This window comes from Ovis aries, chromosome 26 (genome assembly GCF_016772045.2).
Source record: "Ovis aries strain OAR_USU_Benz2616 breed Rambouillet chromosome 26, ARS-UI_Ramb_v3.0, whole genome shotgun sequence".
NCBI lineage: Eukaryota > Metazoa > Chordata > Mammalia > Artiodactyla > Bovidae > Ovis > Ovis aries.
Window position 1 is genome coordinate 36,827,200 of NC_056079.1, and position 25,884 is coordinate 36,853,083.

At 46.2% G+C, this 25,884-nt stretch overlaps 2 protein-coding genes across 3 annotated transcripts in view; one reads left to right on the top strand and one right to left on the bottom strand.

Annotated features, from left to right (window-relative positions):
- Positions 1-7,564, top strand: part of CHRNB3 (cholinergic receptor nicotinic beta 3 subunit) — a 38,392-nt gene extending 30,828 nt beyond the window's left edge. For both annotated transcript variants that reach the window (XM_012106019.5, XM_060407063.1), the window contains exon 6: positions 1-7,564. In XM_012106019.5, coding sequence (XP_011961409.1) covers positions 1-159 — 159 coding nt within the window. In that variant the 3' untranslated portion in view covers positions 160-7,564.
- On the bottom strand, positions 5,941-25,749 carry CHRNA6 (cholinergic receptor nicotinic alpha 6 subunit). The gene is made up of 6 exons (XM_004021808.6): positions 25,400-25,749; positions 23,049-23,188; positions 17,279-17,323; positions 16,023-16,132; positions 14,944-15,922; positions 5,941-12,444 (listed from the first exon to the last, which is right to left on the bottom strand). The coding sequence occupies exons 1-6, from the start codon at positions 25,476-25,478 to the stop codon at positions 12,313-12,315; spliced, it is 1,485 nt and encodes a 494-aa protein (XP_004021857.2). The 5' UTR covers positions 25,479-25,749; the 3' UTR covers positions 5,941-12,312.
- Between the last annotated feature and the right edge of the window lie 135 nt (positions 25,750-25,884).

Genomic DNA, 25,884 nt, shown 5'->3' on the forward strand with positions numbered 1-25,884 from the left:
GTGGTGCAAGACTGGAAGTTCGCGGCTCAAGTTCTCGATCGAATTTTCCTGTGGCTCTTTCTGATCACATCCGTCACCGGCTCGGTTCTGATTTTCACCCCTGCTTTGAAGATGTGGCTACACAGTTACCATCAGGAGCAGGAATCCAGAGCTATCTAACACATGCCCCTAAAGCAGAATCACACCTTAGAGCTGACATCCAGCCCCCATGTGTATACAGCATGCAAACCCATGTGCTCATCAGGAGGCCCCGAGGGTGGACAGTGTCTTGTGCCGTCCTCAGCGAGGCTGAACCTCGGTTGCCATGACAGCGAGTTGGGTATCAATTAAGCAGACCCTCCTCAGACCCCGGCTTTGGCTTCTGCAGACGTTCAAGGAGAAATTGTGAGCCTGGGCCTGAGATCACGAGCCTGCAGCACACAAGGACGGTTGCTGTGTTTCACCAAGAACTCCAGGAAAGGGAAGACTCCCGCATCAGCTGGTGTCCTTGGTGGTTTTACCCGGCTGCCAGCTGGCACTGGCATTGTAGCCATTGCTTCTGTAGCCATGCGCCTGCCCTGCGGGTGAGCCGTTTGGGGCATCACACTGGTACCAGGGCAACCCTGGGCAGGGCACACCTGTCATTACCAAGACTGCAGGAAGACTGGTGACTCAAGTCCCCCCAAACCTGGCATCCGTTCTGCATGGTGGGGCTCGAATGTGGTCCACCTCTAAGCCAGGTTCCTCGTGGCTCTGTCATAGACTCACGATGGTGTTCAGGTGGTCATGCCAGAGGCTGCTGTGGAGTGGGACTTGCTGTAAGGCCGTAGCAGGATAACTTGAAGTAGAAACAGTGTGATCGGCTGCCAGGAGGGCAGTCATTATACCCATTCTCTTTCCCTAGAAAACGGAAATTCTGAACGTGCACTGATAATGGTTTTTTTATGTCCCCTCATCTAATCTAATCCATTTCAGCAGCGTCCTCTGGGCTGCTCGTCCAGTTTTTTCCCCTCTCCCTCCCCTCTCTGCTTCTTCTTCCTCTGAGAACACTTCAGTGCTACTCTCTTAGCAAATTTCAGTTATACAAAGCCGTGTTGTCAACAGTGGCCACCGTGTTTCATATTAGATCCTCTGACCTTATTCATCTTGTAACCCAAAGTGTGTACCCTTTTACCAACCTCTCCCCATTTCCCCGCCCCCTAGCCCCTGGCAACCACTTCCCTTCTCTCTGTTTCCAAGAGTTCAAGTTTTGTTTTGTTTTTCTAGATTCCACATATGAATGAGATCATGCAGTATTGTCTTTCCCTGTTTGCCTTATTTCGAAGCAGCGTGTCCTCTGGGTTCATCTATATTGTTGCAAATGACAGGATTTCCTTCTTTTTATGGCTGAATTGCATTCCATTGCCTATGTATCACGTGGGCTTTATCCGTTAATCTGTGGACAGACAGACAAGTAAGTTGTTCCATGTCTTGGGTGTTGTCAATAATGCTGCAACGAACATGAGGGTACAGATATCGCTTCTCGAGAATTATTTGGTTTCCAGGAGCTGGCTTGCTGGAGTGTACAATTCCTCATTTCTTGAGGGACCTCTATACTGTTTTCCATAGAAGCTGCACCGATTTGCATTCCCATCAGCCGTGCCCAAGGAGTCTCCTGTCTCCACATTCCCGTCAACATCTTGTCTTCCTTATGACAACCTAATAAGCACGAGGTAATCCCTCAAGGTGGTTTTTTTTTTTTTTTAATGTTATTTGTTTGGCTGCATTGGGTCTTAGTTGTGGCATGCAGGGTCTTCGTTGCTCATGTGAGGTCTTTCACTGAGGCGCACGGACCCTCTATTTGTGGTCACAGGAGTAGTTGCTTGCGGCATGCGGAACCTTTGTTCCCTGACCAGGGATCAAACCCGCCTCCCCTGCATTGCAAAGTGGATTCTTAACCACTCGACCAGCAGGGAAGTCCCTTGCTGTGGTTTTGATTTGCGTTTCCCTGATGCTGAGCACCTTTCATCCACCCGCTGGCCATCAGATTGCCGTCTTCGGAAACATATCTCTTCAGATCCTTGACCCGTTTTTAAACTGGGTTGTTTGGGTTTTTGCCACTGAGATGGTCCTTGCATATTTTGGATAGAAACCTCTTCCTGAAGGTGTATTTTGCAAACATTTTCTCCCCTTCTACAGGTCGCCTTTCATACTGATGGTTCCCTCTGCTGTGCAGTCCCACTTATTCATTGTGTTTTTACTGCCTTTGCTTTGGTGTCAAATCCAAAAAAAAAAAAAACAAAAACCAAAAACCCATCACCAAGACCCTTCCCATTCCGTTTGTCTGGTCCTGCCCTCTGAGAGCACGCATCCCCCCCACCTCACCCTGTCTCTGAGACTCATGGGAGAGGCTCACAGATTTTTCTCTCACAGATGCCAAATCCTGGATTTTAGCTTGAAATAGCTGTTCTCCTTTCCCAGTTCTAAAATCCAAATCCTTCTCTGGGTTATTTTGTGCAGGGCATGTTTCCTATAAACTCTTTGCAGCTGACACTTAAAAAATCCAATTTAATTATTTAACCTTTTCACGCAAATTCTTACCACTGCTATGTTGAACCTGATTTTTGCCATTTTGTTTGTGTTTTCTGTATGATGTTTTCTTATTCTTTTTTTGGCTCCTTTTCAGCCTTGACTGAATTTCTGTTCCTTCTTCTTCTCAAATGATTGAAAGGTATGCACCCTTTCCTAGTAATCTATTAATAAACATATTTGAACTTTTTTTTAACCAGTGTTGAAAATGTTAATACCTGTCCACTACACTCTAAACAAAACCAGATACTAAATCACTTTCACCTCCCCCCTTTCCTTATCACCTTTTGTGTTTCCTCTAAATCAGCCAGAATATAGAAAATTCATTATTCATTTTCTATAGTATGTGTCTCTTTCTTCTGAATAATGTCTTGACAACACATTTTATCCACAACCCCATTGGTGCTGGTTTAGTCACTAAGTCATGTCCAACCAACTCTTGTAACCTCATTGACTGCAGCCTGCCAGGCTCCTCTGTCCATGGGATTCTCTAGGCAAGAATACTGGAGTAGGTTGCCATTTCCTTCTCCAGGAGATCTTCCCCACCCAGGGATCGAACCCAGGTCTCCTACATTGCAGACAGATTCTTTACCAACTGCGCTACAAGGGAAGCCCAACCCCATTATAAACAATTAATTGTATTATTCATTTATTGGTTCACCATTTTTTTAAATCTTAAATTTTCTCACTTTTCTAATCCGGTTTTCCAGATGCATTTAATTTCAGAGGACTCCATCTCCAAGCCATTTTTATAGGAAGTTTTGAGTGTGTTAGCCTTTCTGAATCTCTCCTTGTCTTGGCACTCGGTGAATAATGTTTTTCTTCAACTCATATAAATATTCCTGTCTTCCTTCCTTTATTATTTCCTATCTTCCATTCTCCTTCCCCTTTCTTTCTGAAATTTCTAATAGGAAGATCTTGGTATTCCTAGATGTCTTATTAACTCTTTTCTCATACTTTTAATTTAAACTCTTCACATTGTCAGCTTGATGCTGCAGCTGACTCGTTTGCTTGACTGTCATGATGTCTTCTTCTATTTAGCTCACCTACCCAGGTAGGGGATTGGCTTGTTGGTAGATAACTCATGTATTTGTTTTCTAAGAACTCTATAATTCTTTTGGATGTCACACCCTCTGGACTGTCTTAAGGATACCAGTTATAGTTACTTTAAAGTCTGCTTCTATTGTTTACATTAACAGTTTTTCTTCAGGGGTTAAGTTTGCTGATTTTTGATGCTTTTTTGTGGTCATTTGACTCAAATATTCGGACTTTTTAAGTTGCTTATTCACCTGATAGTAAAAGCAGTTTCTCATTACAGGAAGTCTGGCCCCAGTCACTTTTCCTTACCATCTTATGTTCTAAGGTGTGAGAACAGCTCGTCCTCTTCACCTGGGACTCCCCTGCCTTCATGGCGGCTGGAGTGATGGCGGGCACTGCCCTAGTTCTCTGATCCGGTGCACACTCTAGTTTTCCATGTGTCAAAATGACCACACGCGTAAGGACAGGCTACGGAAGCCACTGGGAGAGTGGACGACCACAGCAGCAGCTCCTCCGGCCTCCACTCATCTCCCTCACACAGACTCTTAGGAGCACTGTGGGGGTTTGCTGGAAAAAAATGTAATTTCTTTGGTGGCCACAATTCTCCTGCACGGAACCACAACTTCCATTGCTCTGTTAGGTTTGACCTTAAATCCGGTCTCGTCTGTCCTGTGCCTTCCGGCCATCCCCGCCAATCCAGTCTATGAAAGCACCTCAGCCGTCTTTTCAGTGCTCCTATGCATTCGTTGTTCATTTTACACGTCTTCCAAGATATCAGTGGGAAACGGAGGACAGAAAAGAAGAAGAAAAGGAAAGAAGCACATCGGCCAGCCTTTTATCCTAGAACTCTTGTCTAAATCCAAATCCCTATAGATGGGTCCAATTGTCCATGGCAACTGGACACTGAAAAGTCACCCAAAGTGGTATCACACCATGAGAAGAGTGGGGTCTATTTGAAGGACTGAATGACCTCGACTCTGCTGCCTGGTGGGTGGTGGACGAGAACGTAGACTAGAAAGATGGCTCCGTTGGGAATAGAATCGCGAATTTCCCAGCAAGAAGTAAGGCGTGTCTTGACGTTAATGACCCGTCAGTGTTCAGACGTGGCAGGGGGACCGCGTGCATGCGCTTGGGGCTCTGCAGACTGGCTCTGTCAGCCTTCTGGATCTTTGCTGAAGTCTCCAAACTGCTGTTCCTGCCTCGAGGCACTCACCATCCTGTCCACGCCAACTAGCCCTTCTCCTTCACATCCAGTCTCTCCTTCCCTGTGCCCTTGATCCCGCCTCCGGAAAACGGGTCCTTTCATTGCCCTCCTGTATTGTACAGTTTCCTTTCCTGCCGAGTGCCCAGATCTGCTCTGTTCTGAGCAGAGAACCATAGTGAACAGAAATGACAGAAGTTTTTCAAATAGCCTGGACTGTGTTTTTAGATTTATTCCACTTGAATCACTTTCAAAAGCAATTTTAAACTTCAAAACAAATCACAATTATGTATTTTGGGTGTTTAAATAATATTCAATGTGATCATGCATTTGTTTTCAATAGGTATAAAATTTTATTCCACAAAATTGTATTTTTATGTGCTTCCTGCACACATCAGGGAACACTGGGGCTCCTGGTATGACCCACACATTTATCACCTTTCTGCACATTTTGCTGGATTTTTAAAGGGAGGCAACATGACAAAGTAGAAACTAGGTCACTAGAAACCTTGGGTTCTTGACCAGCCTTAGGTGAGACACTTGCCCTCTCTGGAGTTTAGTTTCCAGGTTAATAGCAAGAGTTATGACTCATGACCTTTGAAGACCTCTTCTGCTCCCAAATTCTATACTTTAGAGATTAAATACTGGACCTTTAACAATTTTTAAACCACACAAATTCTCGTTGCAATTTTGTTCCTTTGGGAAAATGTAATCGGCTCTGTCACTGCTTTAGGACGGGATTTGCAGGAATACATTGTGATGAATATCAAGAATTCCCAGCCTCAGTCCCTAATGGGATGGTGGACTCAAAGGGCAAGTCACTATTCTTCATTTTATTGAGAACACTATTGACTGAATTCATTATTTAACTTGATTTAGTTCATTTAGTGTGCTGGGTAAATAGCAGTACTCATCTTGGGAAGATGCATTTAGATTTGAATTCAGTTTTAAATTATGAAAAATGTCACACAGAACACTTTTCACAGCAAGCCTCTTTCTGGCCATACACAAACACGGCAAAGGTCAAGCATTGCTATGTGTGCGTGAAGCTTAAGGCTCATCACAGCTAAACTGGGAGGCGACGATGGCCTCAAATGTGGGGAAGGATAAACATTTATATGGCACGATAATCCTAAGGAAGTCGCTGCAGAAGGTGACTGTAAAGCAGAGAAATTTTACTTCCGAATGTGTAGCAAGACAAAATGAACAAAACCTCCCAGCTAATTCCAGCAAGTGGACGTTTGAAGACCTGTAGAGCTTTCTATCTCACACGTTCATGTGTGTGAGCATGCAGGGCACACGTGGGCACACACAGGTGAGTGCACAGACAGCCCTCAGTTACTCTCATCCTTCAGCTCTCTGCTCACACCCCCTCCTCGTGACGTCATCACAGAACACACAGCCCTCCCTCCCCCAGCTCCTGACTCTGAGAGTCTATGGAGTTTTCAGCCTCTGATATACAGCTTAGAACATAATTGTTCTCTATTGCTTTATTCTGTGAGTTTTATTTCCTCAGCTAAACCATAGCATAGCCTCTATTCCATCCCCAGTGGCTTCTAATAGAGTTGAGTATGTGATCATGGCTTAATTAATATTTGTTGATTGATTAACTCAAACCACAAAGTTTGGATTGGTTATTTGTCTAAAATGAGGACAAACTTGTATTCTTGCTCAGCCCCTCCCAATATTTCCAGCTGTGTGTGCACATGTAATTTTCAGCATGCATCTTAAAGAAATCTTTTCTTACATTAAAAAAGTTCTAAAATGCTATGATCATACTTAAAAGAATCATTAATTTCATATCGAAGTTTACCTATCTCAAGAATAGCCTAAATTAAGAACTAGCTTGTCTAAAGTAGGATTCAACCCGTAGAGCTATGCCTTTTAAATCTTTTAATTTCTTTCTTGTCACTCACTTCTTGAAAGGAGGAGATCAGTTTCCCCCAAGAATGTCTCATTTTTAGGATTTGTCTGGTTACTTGCTTCTGGTATCAGTTAGCTTTTCCCTCTGTGTCCTGTATTTCCTGTAAATTGGAAGTTACTACTATAATCTAGCTCAATGTTGTTGGCAGAATACATCACAGATGATGGTGTATAGTTCCTATTTACCATATAAGGGGAGATGGCACCCCACTCCAGTACTCCGGGAGAATCCCATGGACGGAGGAGCCTGGTAGGCTGCAGTCTATGGGGTCACTAAGAGTCGGGCACAACTGAGCGACTTCACTTTCACTTTTCACTTTCATGCATTGGAGGAGGTGGCAACCCACTCCAGTGTTCTTGCCTGGAGAATCCTAGGGACGGGGGTAACCCTGGTGGGCTGCCATCTACGGAGTCACACAGAGTTGGACACGACTGAAGCGACTTAGCAGCTATCCAGCTGTCTTATCATTCATGTTAAAACTAATGCCTGGATTAAGGTGATCTGCCCACTTTAATCTACTGGTAATTTTAGGATAGCCTGTGGCCATAACACCCAGCTAAGTTACAAAGACCCTTACCTGTAACTTTGGTCCCTTTAAAAATGGTCTCTAACCAGCTACATTAGAACACTATAATTTTCAAAGAGTAATATATTTATGCTGAGGTAGGTGGGTTTTTCTAGTGTAATCATTTTTTCTTGGAAGCACCTACTATTATGTATCAAAATGAACTTGTTTAACTAATAGCCATGGTGATTACCACTTATATTTAACCTGACATACCTTCCTTCTTTTCAATAAGACTTTCTATTTAATATGTCAATAAAATAGTAGTGAAAATAAAAGTAACATTATTTCTTTGTTTCACGGACAATCTTAATATTAGGTAAACCAAAAGCATCCACTGGTGTGCGTCGTCACACCTCTGGGCAGAGTAACCTGGAATTAGATGTGCCCCTGAAGGCTCGGGCCAGAAGAATTAGGAGTCCCACAGGGAAGTCAGTGGGAAGGGGACGCATTGTGAAAACTGACTTGGGCCACCTCTAAACAGCCCTGTGAGCAAAGGTGCGGTGGTTATGGAGTATGGGAAGTGGGTGGTGTGTGCGGAGTATGGTGGGGGTGGTGAGCGGCGCAGGTCACGTGTGGTGGGGGTGGTGAGTGGTGTGTGTGATGCACATGGTGTGCAGTGGGTGTGGTGGGGGTGGGGGTGTGATGTGGTGACTAGGGTATGTGTGGTGAATGTGGAGTGTGTGTGTGGGGTGTGTGTGTGTAAGGGGTGCAGTAGCAGTTCTAGCAGCACCAAAGGGTTCAGATCATAGTTTCTAAGTCAAAAGCAGGCTGGGCAAGGGGAGATGCCCCTTCCTCATCTCCCTGCCTCCCTGCCGCACCCAACAGGCACCCTGCAGGCCTCCGGACGTCGGACCAGGGGACAGCCTACGCAGACACTCTCTAGGCCGCTGGGTGGTACATCGAGGTCCCCGAGTTCACCTCTTGCTCCCCCCTGGGCCCTTCCCTGCCCTGGACTCTGTCCTTCCTGCCTGACCGCCCCCGACAGCAGGGATCAAGCCCTGGTGTGTTTGGCCAACCGCTGCCCACTCACAGCCCTGAAGGCAGCTTTTGTTTGGCTGACACAGAAACTTAATGTTTGCTTACTTTAGTGCCTACATTTTAAAGTTAGGAGATTTTATATAAAAAGCTGGATTTTTGGTTTATCTTGAAAAACCAGAAGATCAAGCTTCCCAGACCACATTTAGCGTGATGAGAAGGATGTGGGGCCCAGCCGGGGCAAATCAGCCTCTGGTGGCGGCGAGCAGAGCCTGCAGGGTGGGCCCCTCGTGGTCGGTCTTCAGCATCTGCTGATGTCCAGGCTTCTCTCCTCTGCCCGCTGTCTCCATTCCTCAGCAGAGGGAAGCGTGAACATACGGGGCGGTTAGGGAAAAAACCCTCAGGGTGCTTCACTTGGACCAGGGACTTGAAAACCCAACAATGTCTGCTATTCCGCTCAGCACTGACTGATCTCATTCTGAAGACGAACATGCTGCCTGCAGGTGATCTATGTCCCTTGCCCCTGCTACAGAAAGCTTGGACCCCAACAGTCCTGACCTCCCTAAACTAAGAGTATTTGCTGCTTCCTCTTGCTACCTGCTTTGCATTCAAAGCTTTCTTCTTTCTGATTACTGACAGGGCTTCCCTGGCAGCTTAGGGCGTAGAGAGTCTGCCTGCGGTGCCTGAGAGCCGTGTTCGATCCCTGGCTTGGGAAAGATCCCCTGGAGAAAGAAATGGCAACCCACTCCAGTACTCTTGCCTGGAGAATCCCATGGATGGAGGAGCCTGTTTGGCTGCAGTCCACGGGGTTGCAAAGAGTCGGGTACAACTGAGTGACTAACACTCGCTGATAGTGGGAAGAGCTTTTCCCTGGCCTTTGGGAGGACTTGGGGATGGGGAAGGGAGGAGACAGGACAAGTCAGTTGATTTCCTGTCTTTTTCGATTCTGTCTCATGAAAGAGACTGAACTATCCAGGGGCAGGGAGACGTTTTAAGCGTCGGGAGGTGTGAGTTCGAGAGCTGAATTTGTTAGCTACGTGATCACAGGCAAGCCACTTTGCCTTTTGAGCTAAAGAGAGTCACACTAAATAATCCATGAGCTCCGTGCCACTAAGGCATTGATTCTTTCTGTCAGATACACAAAGACACCTCCATGCTGTGGTCCTTCTTTTGTTCAAGTGCTTATGTCATATTTTTAAATGTATGCTGCTAGTTTGTTTGCTTGTTACAAGATCCCCCCAGTGCCCCCCCCAAGGATCACAGAACACCCCCATCTTCCTGTTATGCAGTTCTTAAAGTCTTATTTTTATATATGACAAGGAGTTAATATATAGTATATATTTTAAAAAGTCCTACAACTCAACAACCACAAAAGGGCAACTAATCCGATCTTAAAAGGGACAAAGGACTTAAATACACATTTCTCCAGACAAGTTAGACAAATGGCCAGTGAGTATATAAAACGATGCTTACCATCACAAATCATCAGGGAAAAGCAAATCAAAAGCACAAGACACTACCTTATACCCATTAGATGGCTGTTATTAAAGAAAAGCTATTATTAAAAAAATAATAACACATGTTGATAAAGGTGTAGAGAAAATAGAGCCCCTGTGCACTGGTGGGTAGAATGTAAAATGGTGCAGCTGGTATGGAAAAGAGCATGGTGGCACCTCAAAAATAATTCGAAATGTATTGCTTCATGGGTGCAGTTTTGCAAGAGTTTGCAAGAGTTTAGTTTTGCAAGATGAAGTGTTTTGGGGATGGATGGATGGTGCACATCAGTGGGAATGTTAATTAATTAATTAATGTTAATTAATGTTAGTTAATTCCACTGAACTGTACACTTGAGAATGGTTTAGAAGGTGCCCTTTGTTATGTGTATTCACCACTATTAAAACTTTTAAACCATGACAGGAAATAGTGATTTGGCTTAATCGTTTAAAAAAAGGTATCAAGAAACAAGTAACTCTTTCTGTGAAGACAGGTGAAACAGAGGCGCTCTGCTCACATGACATGATGAGTTAAAAGACTTTCAAACAGAGTAACCTGTGCCTTGGGCTCCAGAGCAGGCCTTAAGCCCCAGGATGAGATGGACACAGAAGAACTGGCACGAGGTAATGAGTCAGGCTGGGACCCGGGACCCTTTGCTGTAGGGCTGGCACCTGGACAAACGTCTCCTCCAGCAACAAAACACAAGGGACTAAAACCAGCTGCGTGCGTGAGCAGTTGGAGTCAATTCTGGACAGGATACACAGACCAGAAACTCAACTGACACTTCTGAAGAGTCGGAAGCAAAAGCAGGGTACTCTGCCCCCGCACTCAGCACCGCCAAAGAGGTGGGCAGACCACTGAAGTCACCCCTCCAGGAGCAGCCCTGGACCCCCGCGGCTGCCCTGCTTGCCTCCAGGAGCGAGCAAGGGTGCCTGATGCTGGTTTGCGCTCCCTCCTCAGCCACAGAAACCTCAATAAAGTCTTGCCCGAATTTCTCATCCGGCCTCCCATCAATTTCCATTGATTAAGAGAAGGTCAAGAATCCTGGTGGATATCAGGAATAGAAGCTGTAGTGTATCAACACAACAGAGGTTATGCAGTCACAAAAATTGTACTTCAAGACTGCACACCATCATGGAGAAAGGCTGCTGACATGATGTTGAGAAAATAGCAAAATATAAAACCAAAAGGTAAATCTGAGGTGTCCAATTACGTGTGCCTTTAGACAGGGACTCCAATGGAAAAGGCAAAATGAAATTAGTTCCTAAGTCAGGGTAGTTTTTTTTTTTCTACTTTAAAATGCATCTTTAAAATTGTTATGATTAGTGTATACAAAACATAAAATAATAAGTGAGAGTAGAATAAAACAGAATATCCAAGGTTCTCCCTCTCACAGAAAGGAAATACTCCGCAAGATACAAGATCACCATTCCTTCGAGAAGAAACACGTTTGTTTTCAGTCTCAGCTACGCAGAGCAAGTGGAAACGGCTAAGGAGGAGAGATACCGTTTGGACCCACAGCAAAGGTGGCTCCAGGTCCGCCAGCCAGAGCTCACCATGCTTTGCACTGCTCTGGTCACATTCCCCGCGTGACCCCTGACCCTGGAGACCTCCGTGTTTACGACTTTTCCTAAAAAGCTCTAAGTGTGTGGACAGAGCCTATTTCTGAGTCCACGGCATGCCTCCCACAGTGCTGGTCACCGCTGAAGTCTCTTGCCAGATGAATCGAATTACATACAGGGGAACGGTGGCGGGGGGGGGTGGGGGGGGGCGGAGGGAAGAACCTGGAGTTGGGATTAGCAAATGGAGTGTATATAGGATGGGTAAACAAGGTCCTACTGTGCATTGCAGGGAGCTATATTCATATCCGACAATAAACCATAATGGAAAAGAATCTGCAAAAGAACAGATGTGTGTGTGTCTGTGTGTGTGTCTGTGTCTGTGTCTGTGTGTAGCCGAGTCACTCTGCTGTGTAGCAGAAACTCACACGACATTAAAAATCAACTATACTTCAATAAGATTTCTTTCAAAGGGTAGACCGACTCCCTGCTGTTCCTTTTCACCAATTACTGTGTCAAATGATGCCGCAGCCTGGGCTCCACGTCCCAGAGATAAGCACGAGAAAGCAAGCGCACACAAGGTCACGGGTGCTGCCAGCGTCAGCAAGTCCAAGATCCAAAGCTGCATGTCTGGCAGGTGTCGTTATACTGAGAAGTATATAAACCGGAGAAGCAGAAGAACACCTCTTAGCGTGGCTCAACATTGATTCCATGTCTCACTGGACTGCTGGACTGTGGGTCAATCATGTCCCTGGAGCCAAATGTGTACAGACAGAAGCCTGTGGGGGCTGCCAGCTCTGGGCTCCGGTATCAGGTCCCAGACCCTGGGGTCTTAAAGCACCCCTCTGCACCCCCAAGGGAGGGCCATCCAGGCTTGCCATTGGCAGTAAGGCCCTCTTTTTCTATCTAGATGGGGACCTGGTGGGAAGTTTTCTTTCCATTTCCTGGTGATGGGGGAATAAACACAGTGTCTGTACATTTCTGAAGATGAAAGGAAAATCCATCCTTATGAATGCCCTGTGTTCCCCAGGAGCGGCTGGAGAAACAGCCCTGCAGTTCCAAACACACAGACGATTATAAACACCCACAGGAACACCCTGTCCACCACCATGGCAGCATACTTCCAGTCGTCCTCTACCTGAAAGGCAAAACGTCAAGCATCTGTAAAAACTGAAAACCATGGGAGATAAGCTCTATTTCAAATAAAAGCTGCCTCCTTTGCACAGAAGATTCACTCACAATTTTTAAAGCAAGTATCCCTACGATTCTGGTTAACCCGTGTCTCCTCTGTAGTGTACACAGAGAACAACCTTTTGCCTGCAGATGGAGAGTGCGTGCGCGCCATCAGTCCTGGGGCAGAAGGCTGCAGTCAGCAGGCTCCTGCAGGGCACACAGGGCTTCTCCTGACTGCAAGTGTGTGTGTGTGTGTGTGTGTGTGTGTGTGTGTGTAGGTCGCTCAGTCAAGTCTGACTCTTTGCGACCCCGTGGACTGTAGCCGCCAGCCTCCTCTGTCTGTGGGATTTTCCAGGCGAGAACACTGGAGTGGGTTGCCATTCCCTTCTCCAGCCTGGCTGCAAGTAGCAGCAATGAAAGAGCTGCTCAGATTGCTCCATTCTTGCATCAACTGAGAAAAAAGCACAACCTAAAAGTTGAGAATTAATTTATTTTTAATTGGAGGAAAATTGCTTTACAATACTGTGTTGGTTTCTGGCGTCCAGCAACTCGAATCAGTCATAATTATATAAACGTAAGGCTCTCCCTCTTGAGCCTCCCTCCCCTCCCCTCGAGAGTTATGTTTTATTCGGTGGATTTTCTGAGGACTTCAAGCCTGGGAGGCAGCCTCTGAGATCGCTCTGAGGGACTGCCCTGAAGAGGTAAGGGAGGAGCCAGGATAATAAGGAGATTGGCCTTTTGGCTGAGATCGCAGACGGTAAAGCGTCTGTCTATGATGTGGGAGACTCGGGTTCGTTCCCTGGGTTGGGAAGATTCCTTGGAGAAGGAAAAGGCAATCCACTCCAGTACTATTGCCTGGAAAATCCCATGGACCGAGGAGCCTGGTAGGCTACAGTCCATGGGGTCGCAAAGAGTCGGACACGACTGAGCGACCTCACATTCGTGTTCACGTTTGCAACAAAGACCAGGTAGTCAGAATATCAGACAATGTTGCAGAACGTTCTGTTGCATTTAACTGCCACGGTCATCCTTTGCTGTTTCAGCTGCCTGGTTTTTGTTGCAAAACCTCCTATATATCCTGGCTCCTCCCTACCCAATCTCTTGGGATAAACCATAATGGAAAAGACTACTTAAAAAGAATGTATATATATATGTTTAACTGAGTCACTTTGCTGTACAGCAGAAACTGGCACAACATTGTAAATCAGCTATCCTTCAATTGTTTTTTAAGTTTTTTAAAAGATTACTGTTAATTACGGAAAATCAGGCATCTCAAGTTAATGAATTTACTGCTTTTCTATAGGTGGGAAGAGGCAAGAGTCTGGGCCTACGGAAATCATTCCTTGGATGTGCACCTTAACTGTCTAGGGCCAGTATCCCACTTTCTCCATCCTGAGGCCCCTCAGGGTGCACAGCTGGGGTTGACGGCAGTGACTGAAGGCTTGACGGCTGCAGCATCCATTGTTAACTGATAGAGTGGGACATTTTTCACCCACTCTTGTCATGAGCACCGTGGAACCTCCTGACCCTGCGGCAAGTCCAGGAACTGGGTTTGAGGCAGCAGAGGGTGGGGGATAAGCCCTGCAGGATGATGGTCCCCCATCAAGAGCCAGCAGCCCTCTAGACCCTGGCATCACTCTAGTGTGGAGAGTTCCTTACACTTCTCCTGCCCTTCCTGTTCCCAACCTCTAAGAGCCCTACCGGGTGGTGCTGAAGTCCGAGCAACTGTCCCCTAGGTTTGACGAAGGTGTCCTCACAGAAGGGAGTCCCAGGCTCACCTGCTGCTGATACAAACCCCCCTCCACCTGTGTGACACGCACTCACTGTCCTCCCTAGCACCAATGGGCAGACTTCAGGTCTGCCATGTCCTTTCGTTAGGAGATATGGATGCTGGCAGCTGCCATCAGGTCAGACCCAGACCCCTGGCATGAGAGGCGCCTAGCTAGTCATCATGATGGGATGGAAAGTTGGCATACATTTCTTGAGCTCTCTCTCTCTGGAGGATGGGGAGGCCTGTCCTGCTATAGTTAGGCCCTGGGCAGCAGGAGCCAACTGAGTTGATGCTAAAAATATCCCTGAAGCTCATTCAGCCAGCACCTGCATCCCCGTGTGATTGGAGCTGCAGCATTCCGTCCTGTCCCTAGGCTGGCTCTTCCTTCTCCCAGCCTTCCTTAAGCAGGGGCTCTCAGTCTAACTAAACCAAGACTGCCCTGAGTGTTTATTTTAAGCAGATTGCACTTGAGTTGACATTTCTGGAGGTGAAGATTTGCTCTGAGGCTTCCCCTTACTCCATCCCTTCACCAGGGCAGTTCACCCATAACTGCAGCCTCACAGAGCTGGATCTCAGGGCACCCACTCTCTGACTGTCTTGCAAACAGAACTCACACTGGAGCTCTGACTAGGGTTCTGCGCAGGGCCCCTGGGACTGCTGCGGGCGGACAGGCTAGAGGGCTCATGCATTTACCTCCTTCGTTTCATTTTGGTTCTTCATGTTTTCCGCTATGAAGTGAACACTATCGATGGCGTCTTCGACTTCAGGCGAGAGCTCCGAATTTTCAGCCGTCCACTGTAAAGGCTGATGACTTGATCTTCTCTTGCTGGTGGCAGGTCCACCGGATCTGTGACAGTGGCAGCATTCTTTAAGAAGTCTGGGCTCTTTGTGGTGCTCAAACTTGACTTTGGCAGGCCTACTGGAGACTCCTTTGGGGTTTCTATCAGCTCCTGCCTCCTTCGTCTTGTCCAGAGGCCTCTTCATCATCAGGATCTGGGGTAACAGCCGGAGGAAGACCGCCTTCACCCACGTGGGCATGTTGTGAGTGGTCGGGGTGCGATAGTGGATGTTCAGCACAAACACCGTCACCACGATGGACAGGGTGACGAAGATCATGGTGAACAGCAGGTATTCACCCACCAGGGGGATCACGAGAGACGTGGACGGGATGGTTTCTGTGATCACCAGCAAAAACACAGTCAGAGAAAGCAGCACTGAAATGCAAAGCGTCACCTTTTCACCACAGTCAGAAGGGAGATAGAAGACCAGCACAGTGAGGAATGAAATAAAGAGGCAGGGGATGATCAGATTAATGGTGTAAAACATCGGGAGCCTCCTGATATAGAAGGAGTAGGTAATGTCTGTGTATATCTCTTCACAACAGTTGTACTTGATGTCATGCTTGTAGCCAGAAGCGTCGACAATTTCCCACTCACTGTTCTCCCAAAACTCATTCATGTCCACTTTAGAGCCAATGATTAGAAGGTCAATTTCAGCTTTGTCGTAAGTCCAGGAACCAAATTTCAGGGAACAATTTTGATGGTCAAAAGGGAAAAAAGTGATGTCCATAGGACAGGAACTCTTAAAAATCGCTGGTGGAGTCCAGGTTATCATGCCATCGTATTTAAGAAGAGCTTTTGTCTTGCCTTCGACTTGGAAGTTGCCGACCGCACTGCAAAGTAAATCAGACACTGTTAGTGACTCCCCTGGGCTTCGGGTCCGCCTGCGCCAAAGGCAGCTTTGGAAAAAGACTGGCTGTCGGGTGCGCATACTTGTTGTAGAGAACAATGTCGGGCTTCCAGATCATCTCGGCGGGAACACGGAGAGTCTCAATGCCGTCATATTCCATGGGGTCCCAACGCAGTTTATAATCATTCCAGATCTGAAGGAAATAGGAGTCAGTTTTAAAAATTGTTCACTTTCTTCTAATGTTAATTCTATATTGGCTCAACAGTTTTTTGAAAAGGTTTTTATTTGGAGAGTACATGGTTTAATCAGTCATTCCATCTAACTCTTCCTTTTGCTCTTAATCTTTCACGCAGATTTTGCAATAAACCTATCATCATACTATCTTTTACTATTAGAAGTGGATTGTTACTAGAGCTTGAACATAGTCCTTGGAATGTGGAAATGCACAGTGCAGGAGACCCTGGTTTGATCCCTGAGTTGGGAAGATCCACTGGGAGAAGGGATAGGCTGCCCACTCCAGTATTCTTGGGCTTCCCTGGTGGCTCAGCTGGTAAAGAATCCGCCTGCAATGTGGGAGACCTGGGTTCGATCCCTGAGTTGGGAAGATCCCCTGGAGAAGGGAAAGGCTACCCACTCCAATATTCTGGCCTGGAGAATTCCATGGACTGTATAGTCCATGGGGTCGCAAAGAGTCGGACATGACTGAGCGACTTTCACTTTACTTTGGTTTCTACCAAAAGCTGGTGGATTAAACTCAAGAGGAACAAGGTGGTTGAGCTGATTGGGGCAAAAACAGGTTATCCACTGGATATTAGATATGTATCTATTGATTATTGATTAGCTGGTCAAGTTTATAGACTCAGTGTCCAAGTTCCATAGACTATGTTCAATCTCTAGTAGCAATCCGTCTCTAATAATAAAAGATACTAGGATGATAGGTTTATTACAAAATCTGCACAAAAGTTTAAGAGCAAAAGGAAGAATAAGATGGCATGACTGATTAAACCAAATAGTGGAAATCTAAGCCACAGCAGAATCAAAGAGTGGGTAAGCATCTGGCTCTGGAGCTCAAGATACAAACGAAAATCGGAGACCCAAGAGCAGAAACCTTCAAAGGACAGAGTCGGTGAGAACTTTATCCCTAGGTTCTGCCCCTGAAGCTTGCAGCCAGGCAGCTATTGCCAGATTGAGCTTTGGGCTCTGGAGATAGATAATATTTTATACTCTGTCATAAACTGGAGATGGAAAGCGGGCGTGCTAGTGGATTTTATCCCCTGGACATTATTGAACTGGTCAGTGACATAGTTCCCAGAGAAGAGTAAATGACATAGACACATACGTGACGTAGCCACAAGTTGGTTTCCATGATCTGGTTTACTTCATCCTGGGAAGAGGAAACAATGCTTTGTTTAGCCTCAAATGTACCTGCTAAGAGAAGTGAATCTTAGAGCAAAAATCACAACTAAAAGGAGCTGAGCTGAGTTCGTGCTAATGGAGGAAAACAAAGAAGACTGAACAGGCAACTTATAAAAACCAACCAAAAATACAATATTTCCACACTGGTCCCCACCCTGTTGACTTCGAAAGGAAATGTGGCTTTACTACTGTCTTTCAAATCTGATTGAAGCTTCACTTTTTCTGTGAAGGCTTTCTGACCTCTGCAGCCCATGAAGCCTTCTGATCTCATGAAAGAAAAGAAGGGAGAGAACGGAGAGTGGGAAGAGGGAGGGGACATCCAGCAGATGGTGGGGGGCATCACTGTTTTTGTGATCTTCTCCCCCAGCTCTGCCCCAGCACCCTCTAGGCTCTCAGTCCTGAGTCCAGCCACTCCTCAAGGTGTCAGCTCAGCTCAGCACGGAGCCTTCCAGCTGGATCCTGCCACTCCCCACTACACATCTCTCACTCTCGCCCAAGCCACTGCTGATTGCTTCACTCATTCATTAACAAATATTTATTGAGTACCTACTATGTGCTCTATAAATGCTGGGGTTACAGAAATCACCAGGATTGGAAAATACCCCTACGTATGTGTGTCTAATGGAGAAGGGAATGGCAACCCACTCCAGTATTCTTGCCTGGGAATCCCATGGCCAGAGGGACCTGGTGGTCTACAGTCCATGCAAAGAGTTGGACGTGACTAACACATACACGTGTGTATCTAAGCTATTAGCTGAGGAGACAGAAAATCAAAAATAGATATATGATACAATGTAAGATGCTTCCCTGGTGGCTCAGATGGTGAAGAATCCGCCTGCAATGCAGGAGACCCATGTTCAATCCCTGAGTTGGAAAGATCCCCTGCAGAAGGGAATGGCAACCCATCAGTGTTCTTGTCTGGAGAATCCCCATGGACAGGGGAGCCTGGGGAGCTACAGTCCATGGGGTCACAGACAGTCAGACACGACTGAGCAACACACACACACATAATATAGGGCAGTGATAAGTCTAATGGGAAAAAATAAAGAGGGATTGAATGGTGTGTGTGTGTGTGTGTGTGTGTGTGCGCACGTGCATACACATTCCTTTTAGACGGGGTGGAGCAGGAAGGCTTCTCTGAGGAGATGGTTCAAGTAAGTACCTAAATGACCTGCAGAGGGTCATGGAGCTCTCTGGAAGAAATGCATTCCAGGCTGACATCCCAAATGTAATGTGCTCCTAAGTAGCTACCACCTCCCAGTGGAGTAGATACTGAAGACACATCCAGAACCTTCAGCGGCCTCACAGTGCAACACTAGGAGGCTGTTTATGGTCACTAGTGCATCAGTGGGTTCCCAGCACCTACCAAAGTTTCTGCCCAGACACATGAGCACCTTCCAGAGAGAACAGCTCACAGCTCAGGGAGCAGCAGCCGTGTTGCACCCCAGCCCACTGGGGTTCGCTGAGCTGCTCTGCGGTTCTCCACGGCCCCCAGAAAACGCTCCCTGGAGACCTCATCAGCTTCCTCCTCCAAAGAGGTTTGTGTCAAGTCACGGTAAGGCCCAGGGTTTTCAAAATTTCCTTAATGGCTTTCTATTGGTCAGAGCAGGCAAAGAAATGAACTACGCTTGTCCATGACTTTACAGTTACCCACGTCTAAGGACAGTGCCTTCTGTTCATAGGAGGGTCACCTTGTGACCTGCAGATTCCAGCAGGGGCCTTGTCAATAAATCCATCGGCTATCATTTGGGAGCAGACTAGCTCTGCAGCCCAGAAGGCTCTCAGAGGTAACAGTTATAAACATCTTCCAAAGACTCTTCCTCTCTGTCCATGAATATACTGTTCAGAGAACCAGAGCACACTGTGAGCTAGAACGCTGTGTTCAGAGGATTAAAATCAGCTGGCAATAGCATCCAGTATCCCTTCTCCCCATCTGTACTTCCACAGCCTGGCAGAGCTCCAGGTGGTGTGGACCTGTTTCATGGAGGGTAGACATCCCCAGAGATGTCAGCCAAATTTATGGATGAGGACCTGGTCGGGAAATCTCATTCTCCATCCAGTGTCAGACCACACCAACGGCCATGGGAACTGCTATCAGACAGTGCAGGCGAAGGAGGCCCGAGACCCCACAGTGCCACCCCCCATTCTTGGAACCATCACCCTGTGTCTCTCTCTTGGGAAAATAAATGAGTTGACACCTTGATTGAATTAAAGGATTGGAATTACAATTTCAAGTGGACTCGATTCTGGAGCAGCAGCAACAGGTTCAGAGGCTGAGATCAGAAAGGCCAGGTGGGCTACGTTTTGCAAGCCTTCCGGTCTGTCATTTCAGGTATGCCAGGCCACCAAAAACACAGGCCAGGGGCTCTGTCCTGGCTCCATGAGAGGGGGCCATAGAAACACTCCTACTCTGAAGATCCTTCAGTCAGTAAACTTTGTGGCCAAGGTCATTCCTTGCAGCAGCAAACACCCTCTGTGTAGAGTTCTCTGGTGCTCCAAGGCCAAGCGTGAGGCTCAAACAGCAGCAGATGGCCTAGAATCTTCTAGAAGGGAGTTGGTAATTGCACGCCTGGGCTTTATTGCATCACAGTCACCCCCAGGCCTCACCACGACTCAGGGGCGACCATGCCTATGGCCCACAGGAACTTCCGGTGCTCTGCATGAGAACAGGTGGCCTCCAAAATGCTAATTAGGACTGTGATAGTAATATTGGACAAAGTAACTCAGAGGAAAAAAATTTCTAAAGACAAAGGGGCATTAAGTAATGACAGAAGATGTAATCCCATAGGAAGACATAATGATCCTAACTGTATGCACCGAAAACAGAATTATATGAAACAGAAACTGATGGAGCTACAAGAAGAAATAGATAAATCCCCAGTTACAGTTAGAGATTCCCAGAAACCAACAGAATTACTTGACAGAAATCAGCAAAAATAGGGAAAATCTGAACAACAGGATCTAATCGATGTATACAGACACACCACTCAAAAACAGCAGAACACACCCTTTTCCAAGCATGAATGGACTGTTAACCAAGATAGATCATATCCTTATCATGAGCCATCAAACAGACCTCAAAAATTTTACAAAGTTGGAATCATAGTGTGCTTCTTACCGCAATGAAATCAAACTAGAAATCAATAACAAAAAGACAACAGGAAAGTCTCTAAATCCATAGGAATTAAATTTCTAAATAAGCCATGAGTCAAAGAGAAGGTCTCAAAGGGAAGCTTTTAAAATACATAAAACTGAGTGGGAACAAGACCATAAGACATCAGAATATGAGGGACACAGATAAAAACCGTTCTGAGAATAAAATTGGTAGCTAAATGCTTACATTAGAAATGAGAAAGTGGGAAGTTGGGGCCAGCAGAAGTAATTTATTCAATATGGAATGAATGAACAACAGGTTCTGCCGTATAGCACAATATCCTATGATAAACCATAGTGGAAAAGAATTCTTTTTTTAAATGTATATATATTATATATATCTAACTGAATCACTTTGCTGTACAACAGAAATTAATACAACATTGTAACATTAAAGAAATGAGCAGAGGCTTCCCTGGTGGCTCAGTGGTGAAGAATCCACTTGCCAGTGCGGGAGACATGGGTTTGATCCCTGATCAGGGAAGATCCCACAAGCTGTGGAGCAACTAAGCCCATGCGCCACAGCTACCTAGTCTGTGCTCCAGAGCCCGTGAGCCACAGCTACTGAAGCTGAGTCACTCTAGAGCCCGTGCTCCGCAACAGAGAAACCACCCCCTGAGAAGCCCTCGCACCATAACTAGAGTAGCCCCTGCTAGCTGCAGCTAGAGAAAAGCTCGAGCAGCAATGAAGCCTAAGTGAATAAGTTTATTTAGCACAGCCTGAAATAAATAAGTGCATAAAGTTATTTTTAAAAAAGGGACCAATGGACTCAATGCTAATTTAAAAAAATAAAAATGAGTGGTCCCATCTAGGTGGGAGAAAACACCTGGCTGATTTTCTTAAAATCAGTGTTTACCAGCGTATACACGCTTCCAGCCTGGGCCAGAAGTCAGAAGCCAGAAGCCCTGGGAAGCACGGGCTGGAGAAACATGGTGGGTGGGCCCGAGACTTCAAATCTGTATCTGAGGCCTTCCCCCTAGGCACGCCTGGAGCCACCACCGTTTCTCCCAAGCAAAGCTGAGCAGAAGGAGGGCTCCTCTGTCTGCGGCTGCCTCCCCACCCCCATCCATGTGCCGTCTGTCTGTACACCACCGTCTCACAGATGCTTCGCATGCCCCTCAGGAGCCTGCCTATTCCTAGAATTTGGTCCACGTCCATAGCCTCGGGCCAGCCTGCCCCTGCCATGCCTTGGAATCCAGAATCCACCCGGTACTGGGGCACCAGGCCCCACACCTCCTCTGCCAGCACCTAGGTGCCAAGATTGTTCAAAACAAAGAACTCTCATCCTCCCTGTCCTTGAACAGGGTACCAATTAATTTAAATGAAGACCTCCAAACAGCCATCTGCTTCTCAGGATTTGATGGAACCCTGTATAAAAGAAAGTGAACTTTTTCTTTATTCCGTAACACAGGAGACTTAGAGCAATTCATCTGTAGAGTAAAACAGGCATGAGTGTTGGGGTTAAACAGGCTTGACTGAGCTGCAGTGCTGCCATCTGTAATCATGTGTCACTGGGAACGTGGCTGACCTGAGCTGCTCTCTCCCCAGCTATAAGATGCAAAGGACAGCCACAAAGTGTAGACACTGGAACATAGTAAGTGCACGATGAAGTCAACTCCTTTTGTATTCCCCCTTCAACTGCCCCCCTTCGCCTCTTGGCTTCATAAACTGATTCTGAGAACATTCCCAGAGATACACTACCTTAACAGATACAAATATATTACTTTGCCAACAAAGGTCCATCTAGTCAAAGCTATGGTTTTTCCAGGAGTCATGTAGGGATGTGAGAGTTGGACCATAAAGAAAGCTGAGTGCCGAAGAACTGAGATGCTTTTGAACTATGGTGTTGGGGAAGACTCTTGAGAGTCCCTTAGACTGCAAGAAGATCCAACCAGTCCATCCTAAAAGAAATCACTCCTGAATATTCATTGGAAGGACTGATGCTAAAGCTGAAACTCCAATACTCTGGCCACCTGTTGCAAAGAACTGACTCATTTGAAAAGACCCTGATGCTGGGAAAGATTAAAAGCGGGAGGAGAAGGGGATGACAGAGGATGGGATAGTTGGATGGCATCACTCAATGGACATGAGTTTGAGTAGACTCTGGGAGTTGGTGATGGACAGGGAGGCCTGGCCTGCTGCTGTCCATGGGGTTACAAAGAGTTGGACATGACTGAGTAACTGAACTGAACTAAACAGAAATAATGACAGCATCCTCGGGGGAGTGGATCCCTTGCAATGGGCCAGCTTTGAAGGGCCGTTACTTCGTAGATTCTTGTTGGTTCCTTTTTTTTTTTTTTAAGTTTTTTTTGTTTGTTTGTTTGTTTGTTTGTTTTGCTGAGCCACATGGCTTGTGAGATCTTAGTTTCCCGACCTGAGATCAAACCTGGGCCCTTGGAGTCCAACATGGAGTACTGCCAGAGAATTCCTTTAAATCCCTTTATTTACCCCCGTGCAGTGAGTGAGTGGCAATTGCTCGGACCCCTCAGAGTTGGAGCCCCTTGAGGCCACATGGTACATGGTGACCCCCTCGCACTTACCACATTGGCCAGCTGTGTGATGGCCACTTCAAAATACACGGTGATTGGGTCGGAAACGTTCTCCACGGGCCTGATGAACTGGTTATAATGAGCGAACAGCTTGTGAAAGAGCCTCTCCTCCGATGCGCAGCCTGCACAGCCTTTGGGCCAAACAGAGGGAGGAGTTAGAGAAGCAGAGAGCGTGCCCACAGGGAGGTTCCAGGGCCTTCCCTCCCCAGGAGGCAGGCATGGGCATCAACGTCCCCCGGGACAACATCACGTGGTCACCTGGCCCTCTTGGCCAGGCTCCTTGCCTTTGTCATGGAGATGTCAAGATTAGGGCCTGAGTCTCAGGACTGGTGAGAGGGTGAACAAAGTGATGCTGGGAAGAGCACTTCCAAGTGGGTGGTCGGCTCCATCACTGAACAGAACTCACCGGCTCGCTGATCTAGTAACTACAGTCCTGAACTTCCCTAGTGGTCCAGCGTAACAGTAAGACTTCCTCCCAATGCAGGGGACGTGGGTTCCATCCCATGGACGTGGGTTCAATCCCTGGTCCGGGAAGATCCCGCATGCCGTGAGGTAGCTAGGCCTGTGCACCATGACTCCTGAAGCCTGTGAGCCCTAGAGTCTGTGCTCCACACCAGGAGAAGCCACTGAGAAGCCCCACAGTTAGAGCAAGCCCACCCACAGCAGTGAGGACCCAGCACAGCCGAAAATTAATTCATGAATTAAATTTTAAAAAAAAAGTCCTGCTCTTTCTTGACAAAGGACTGATCTGACTGGCCTTTGTTTCTACAACCAGAAGGGTGTGTAGCTGGGGCAACTTCATCGAACAAACTCAAATAGCTATCAAGTTTATTAAGGTCTTAAGCCCACCTCCTTTTAAAAATCAACTTTCAACTTCAATTACCTTGGAGATGTGTGAGAGCACAAAGTTTCTAAGGGAAATTTTGCTGGAAATGTTTTTTAAAGAACCCCCAAAGTTCTTAAGCAATAGCTCTTTCAGTCATTCAGTTTCAGACAATAACGTAATCATATTTCTTTGTATTTTCCCAAGGATGCATTAAATGTAGGTTGCTTGCCTTCATTTGACATAATTCATCTCATTAATACCCTTTTCCTATTTTTCCTCATAGAAGTCAAATTTGATACCTGAGATATTAGGCTAAAATTTCCCAAAGGGATTTATGCCCTGAAAGAAAAAAAAAATTTAAGGGGTTGCACAACTTACTAGGCAAAAGCAAATGGAATGGTAGCTGTTATACGGCTAAATAAAAACTGTTCTTTGCCAAATGCATTTGGAACCATGGAAACATTGAGATTTCAGCAGGAGAGAACAATTTTTTTTCTTGAATTTTTTATTTTGTGTTGGGGTATAACCAATTAACAATGCTGTGATAGTTTCAGATGAACAGCGAAGGGACTCAGCCATTCATATACACGTACCCATTCTCCCCCAAACAACTCTCCCGTCAGGCTGCCACATAACACTGAGCAGAGCTCCATGTGCTAGACAGCAGATCCTTGTTGGTTACCGATTTTAAATACAGCTGTGTGTACATGTCCATCTCAAACTCCCTAACTCCCCCTTCCTCTAGGCAACCATAAGGTTGTTCCGTCTGTTGAGACAGGAAAGAACAATTTTAGACATAAACCATCATTGCCTGCCATCTTTATTAATAATGATAAAGATATTTCTCCATAAAACAGGTAATACAAAAATCCTCCTGTTCCCTATTTTCCTCCTTTAAGATTTTACTTTTCTTCTGAGACATTTCAGATGAACCCTCCATGAGTCTTGACAAGCAAATCCCCGCAAAGCCAACCACACGTGGAGGTGTGGCTTTGCAGACATGGACAGAGGAGCAGCTGTCTAAGTCCTAACTTTGAAAATGAATGACCTTCCTCTTGAGACATACCCCGGGACAGGAATATGACATATTTCCCCAAACAAAGGCAATTACCTACAAAACGAAAGGTTCCATAGATTGAGGAATAGTATCAGCTAATAAACCACAGTTCTGAAAAAACATATAAATACAGAAAAAGAAATTGAATACATCCATGGCAAAGATAGACAGGAAACTGTACCACTATTACTGTTGTGTATTTTCATTGGGAAAATAAAATATGTTTTGCAAAGTTTTCTTGTCCTCCCCTCCCCATTCCCTCCAATCTCATTTTGCATGTTAAGTCAATCAATTAAAAATGAATAGGTTAATTAACAGCTGTTTGAGGAGTAACTCCTGTACAAACACTCTCCATATTTATCCATAGAGTATCCCATCTCTGCTCAGTGGCACACAAATAGAAGCGTATATACACGCAGCTAAAAAGGGAATACGAGAAAAAGCAGAGATAAAACCTACCTTTAAAGCACAGCGCAAATACACACCACCAGACACACAGCGCAAAGCGAAGGACTCCCTGACCCCCGGAGGGCAGCATGATGGAAACACTCTGATTTCTTGTCCCAGTCAAAGGATTATGGAAAACAAAGAACTCTCAGCCAGCAGCTCACACTGGACTTTAAATCACCAGTCCACTGCAGTCCAAGTGTCTTCCATGAAATGAAAACCTTCACAAATATAACACAGTCGTTCCCAATATCAGAGGCTGAAGCCAGCCAAAAGGGCAAACCCAAAGGACTCAGTCTGATAGCAGATGAGTCATCTCATCTCCTGACACTCTCGGCTGCTTCTCGTGCAGGAGCGAAGAGGAGGAGAAGCGGGAGGGGCGGCTGGGCGGACAGCCCCGAGCAGGGATGGAAAACTGTCGTGGTTAGTGCATCTTTGCCAAGCATCGTTTCCCAGCCACGGTCCTGAGGGCAGTGAACACACCTTTCCTGAGCTGC

Bases quoted from the DNA above. Each gene is read 5' to 3' on its own strand.
- CHRNA6 (XM_004021808.6), bottom strand. From the start codon at position 25,478: ATGCTGCCCTCCGGGGGTCAGGGAGTCCTTCGCTTTGCGCTGTGTGTC. The intron at 16,133-17,278 runs GTATGTGTCTAT...TATTTCCTTCAG, and splicing joins CCAACTTGTGGCTACGTCAC to ATCTGGAATGATTATAAACT. The intron at 12,445-14,943 runs GTAAATGCATGA...TTTGCCTTTCAG, and splicing joins ACCAAAATGAAACGAAGGAG to GTAGAGGACGACTGGAAGTA.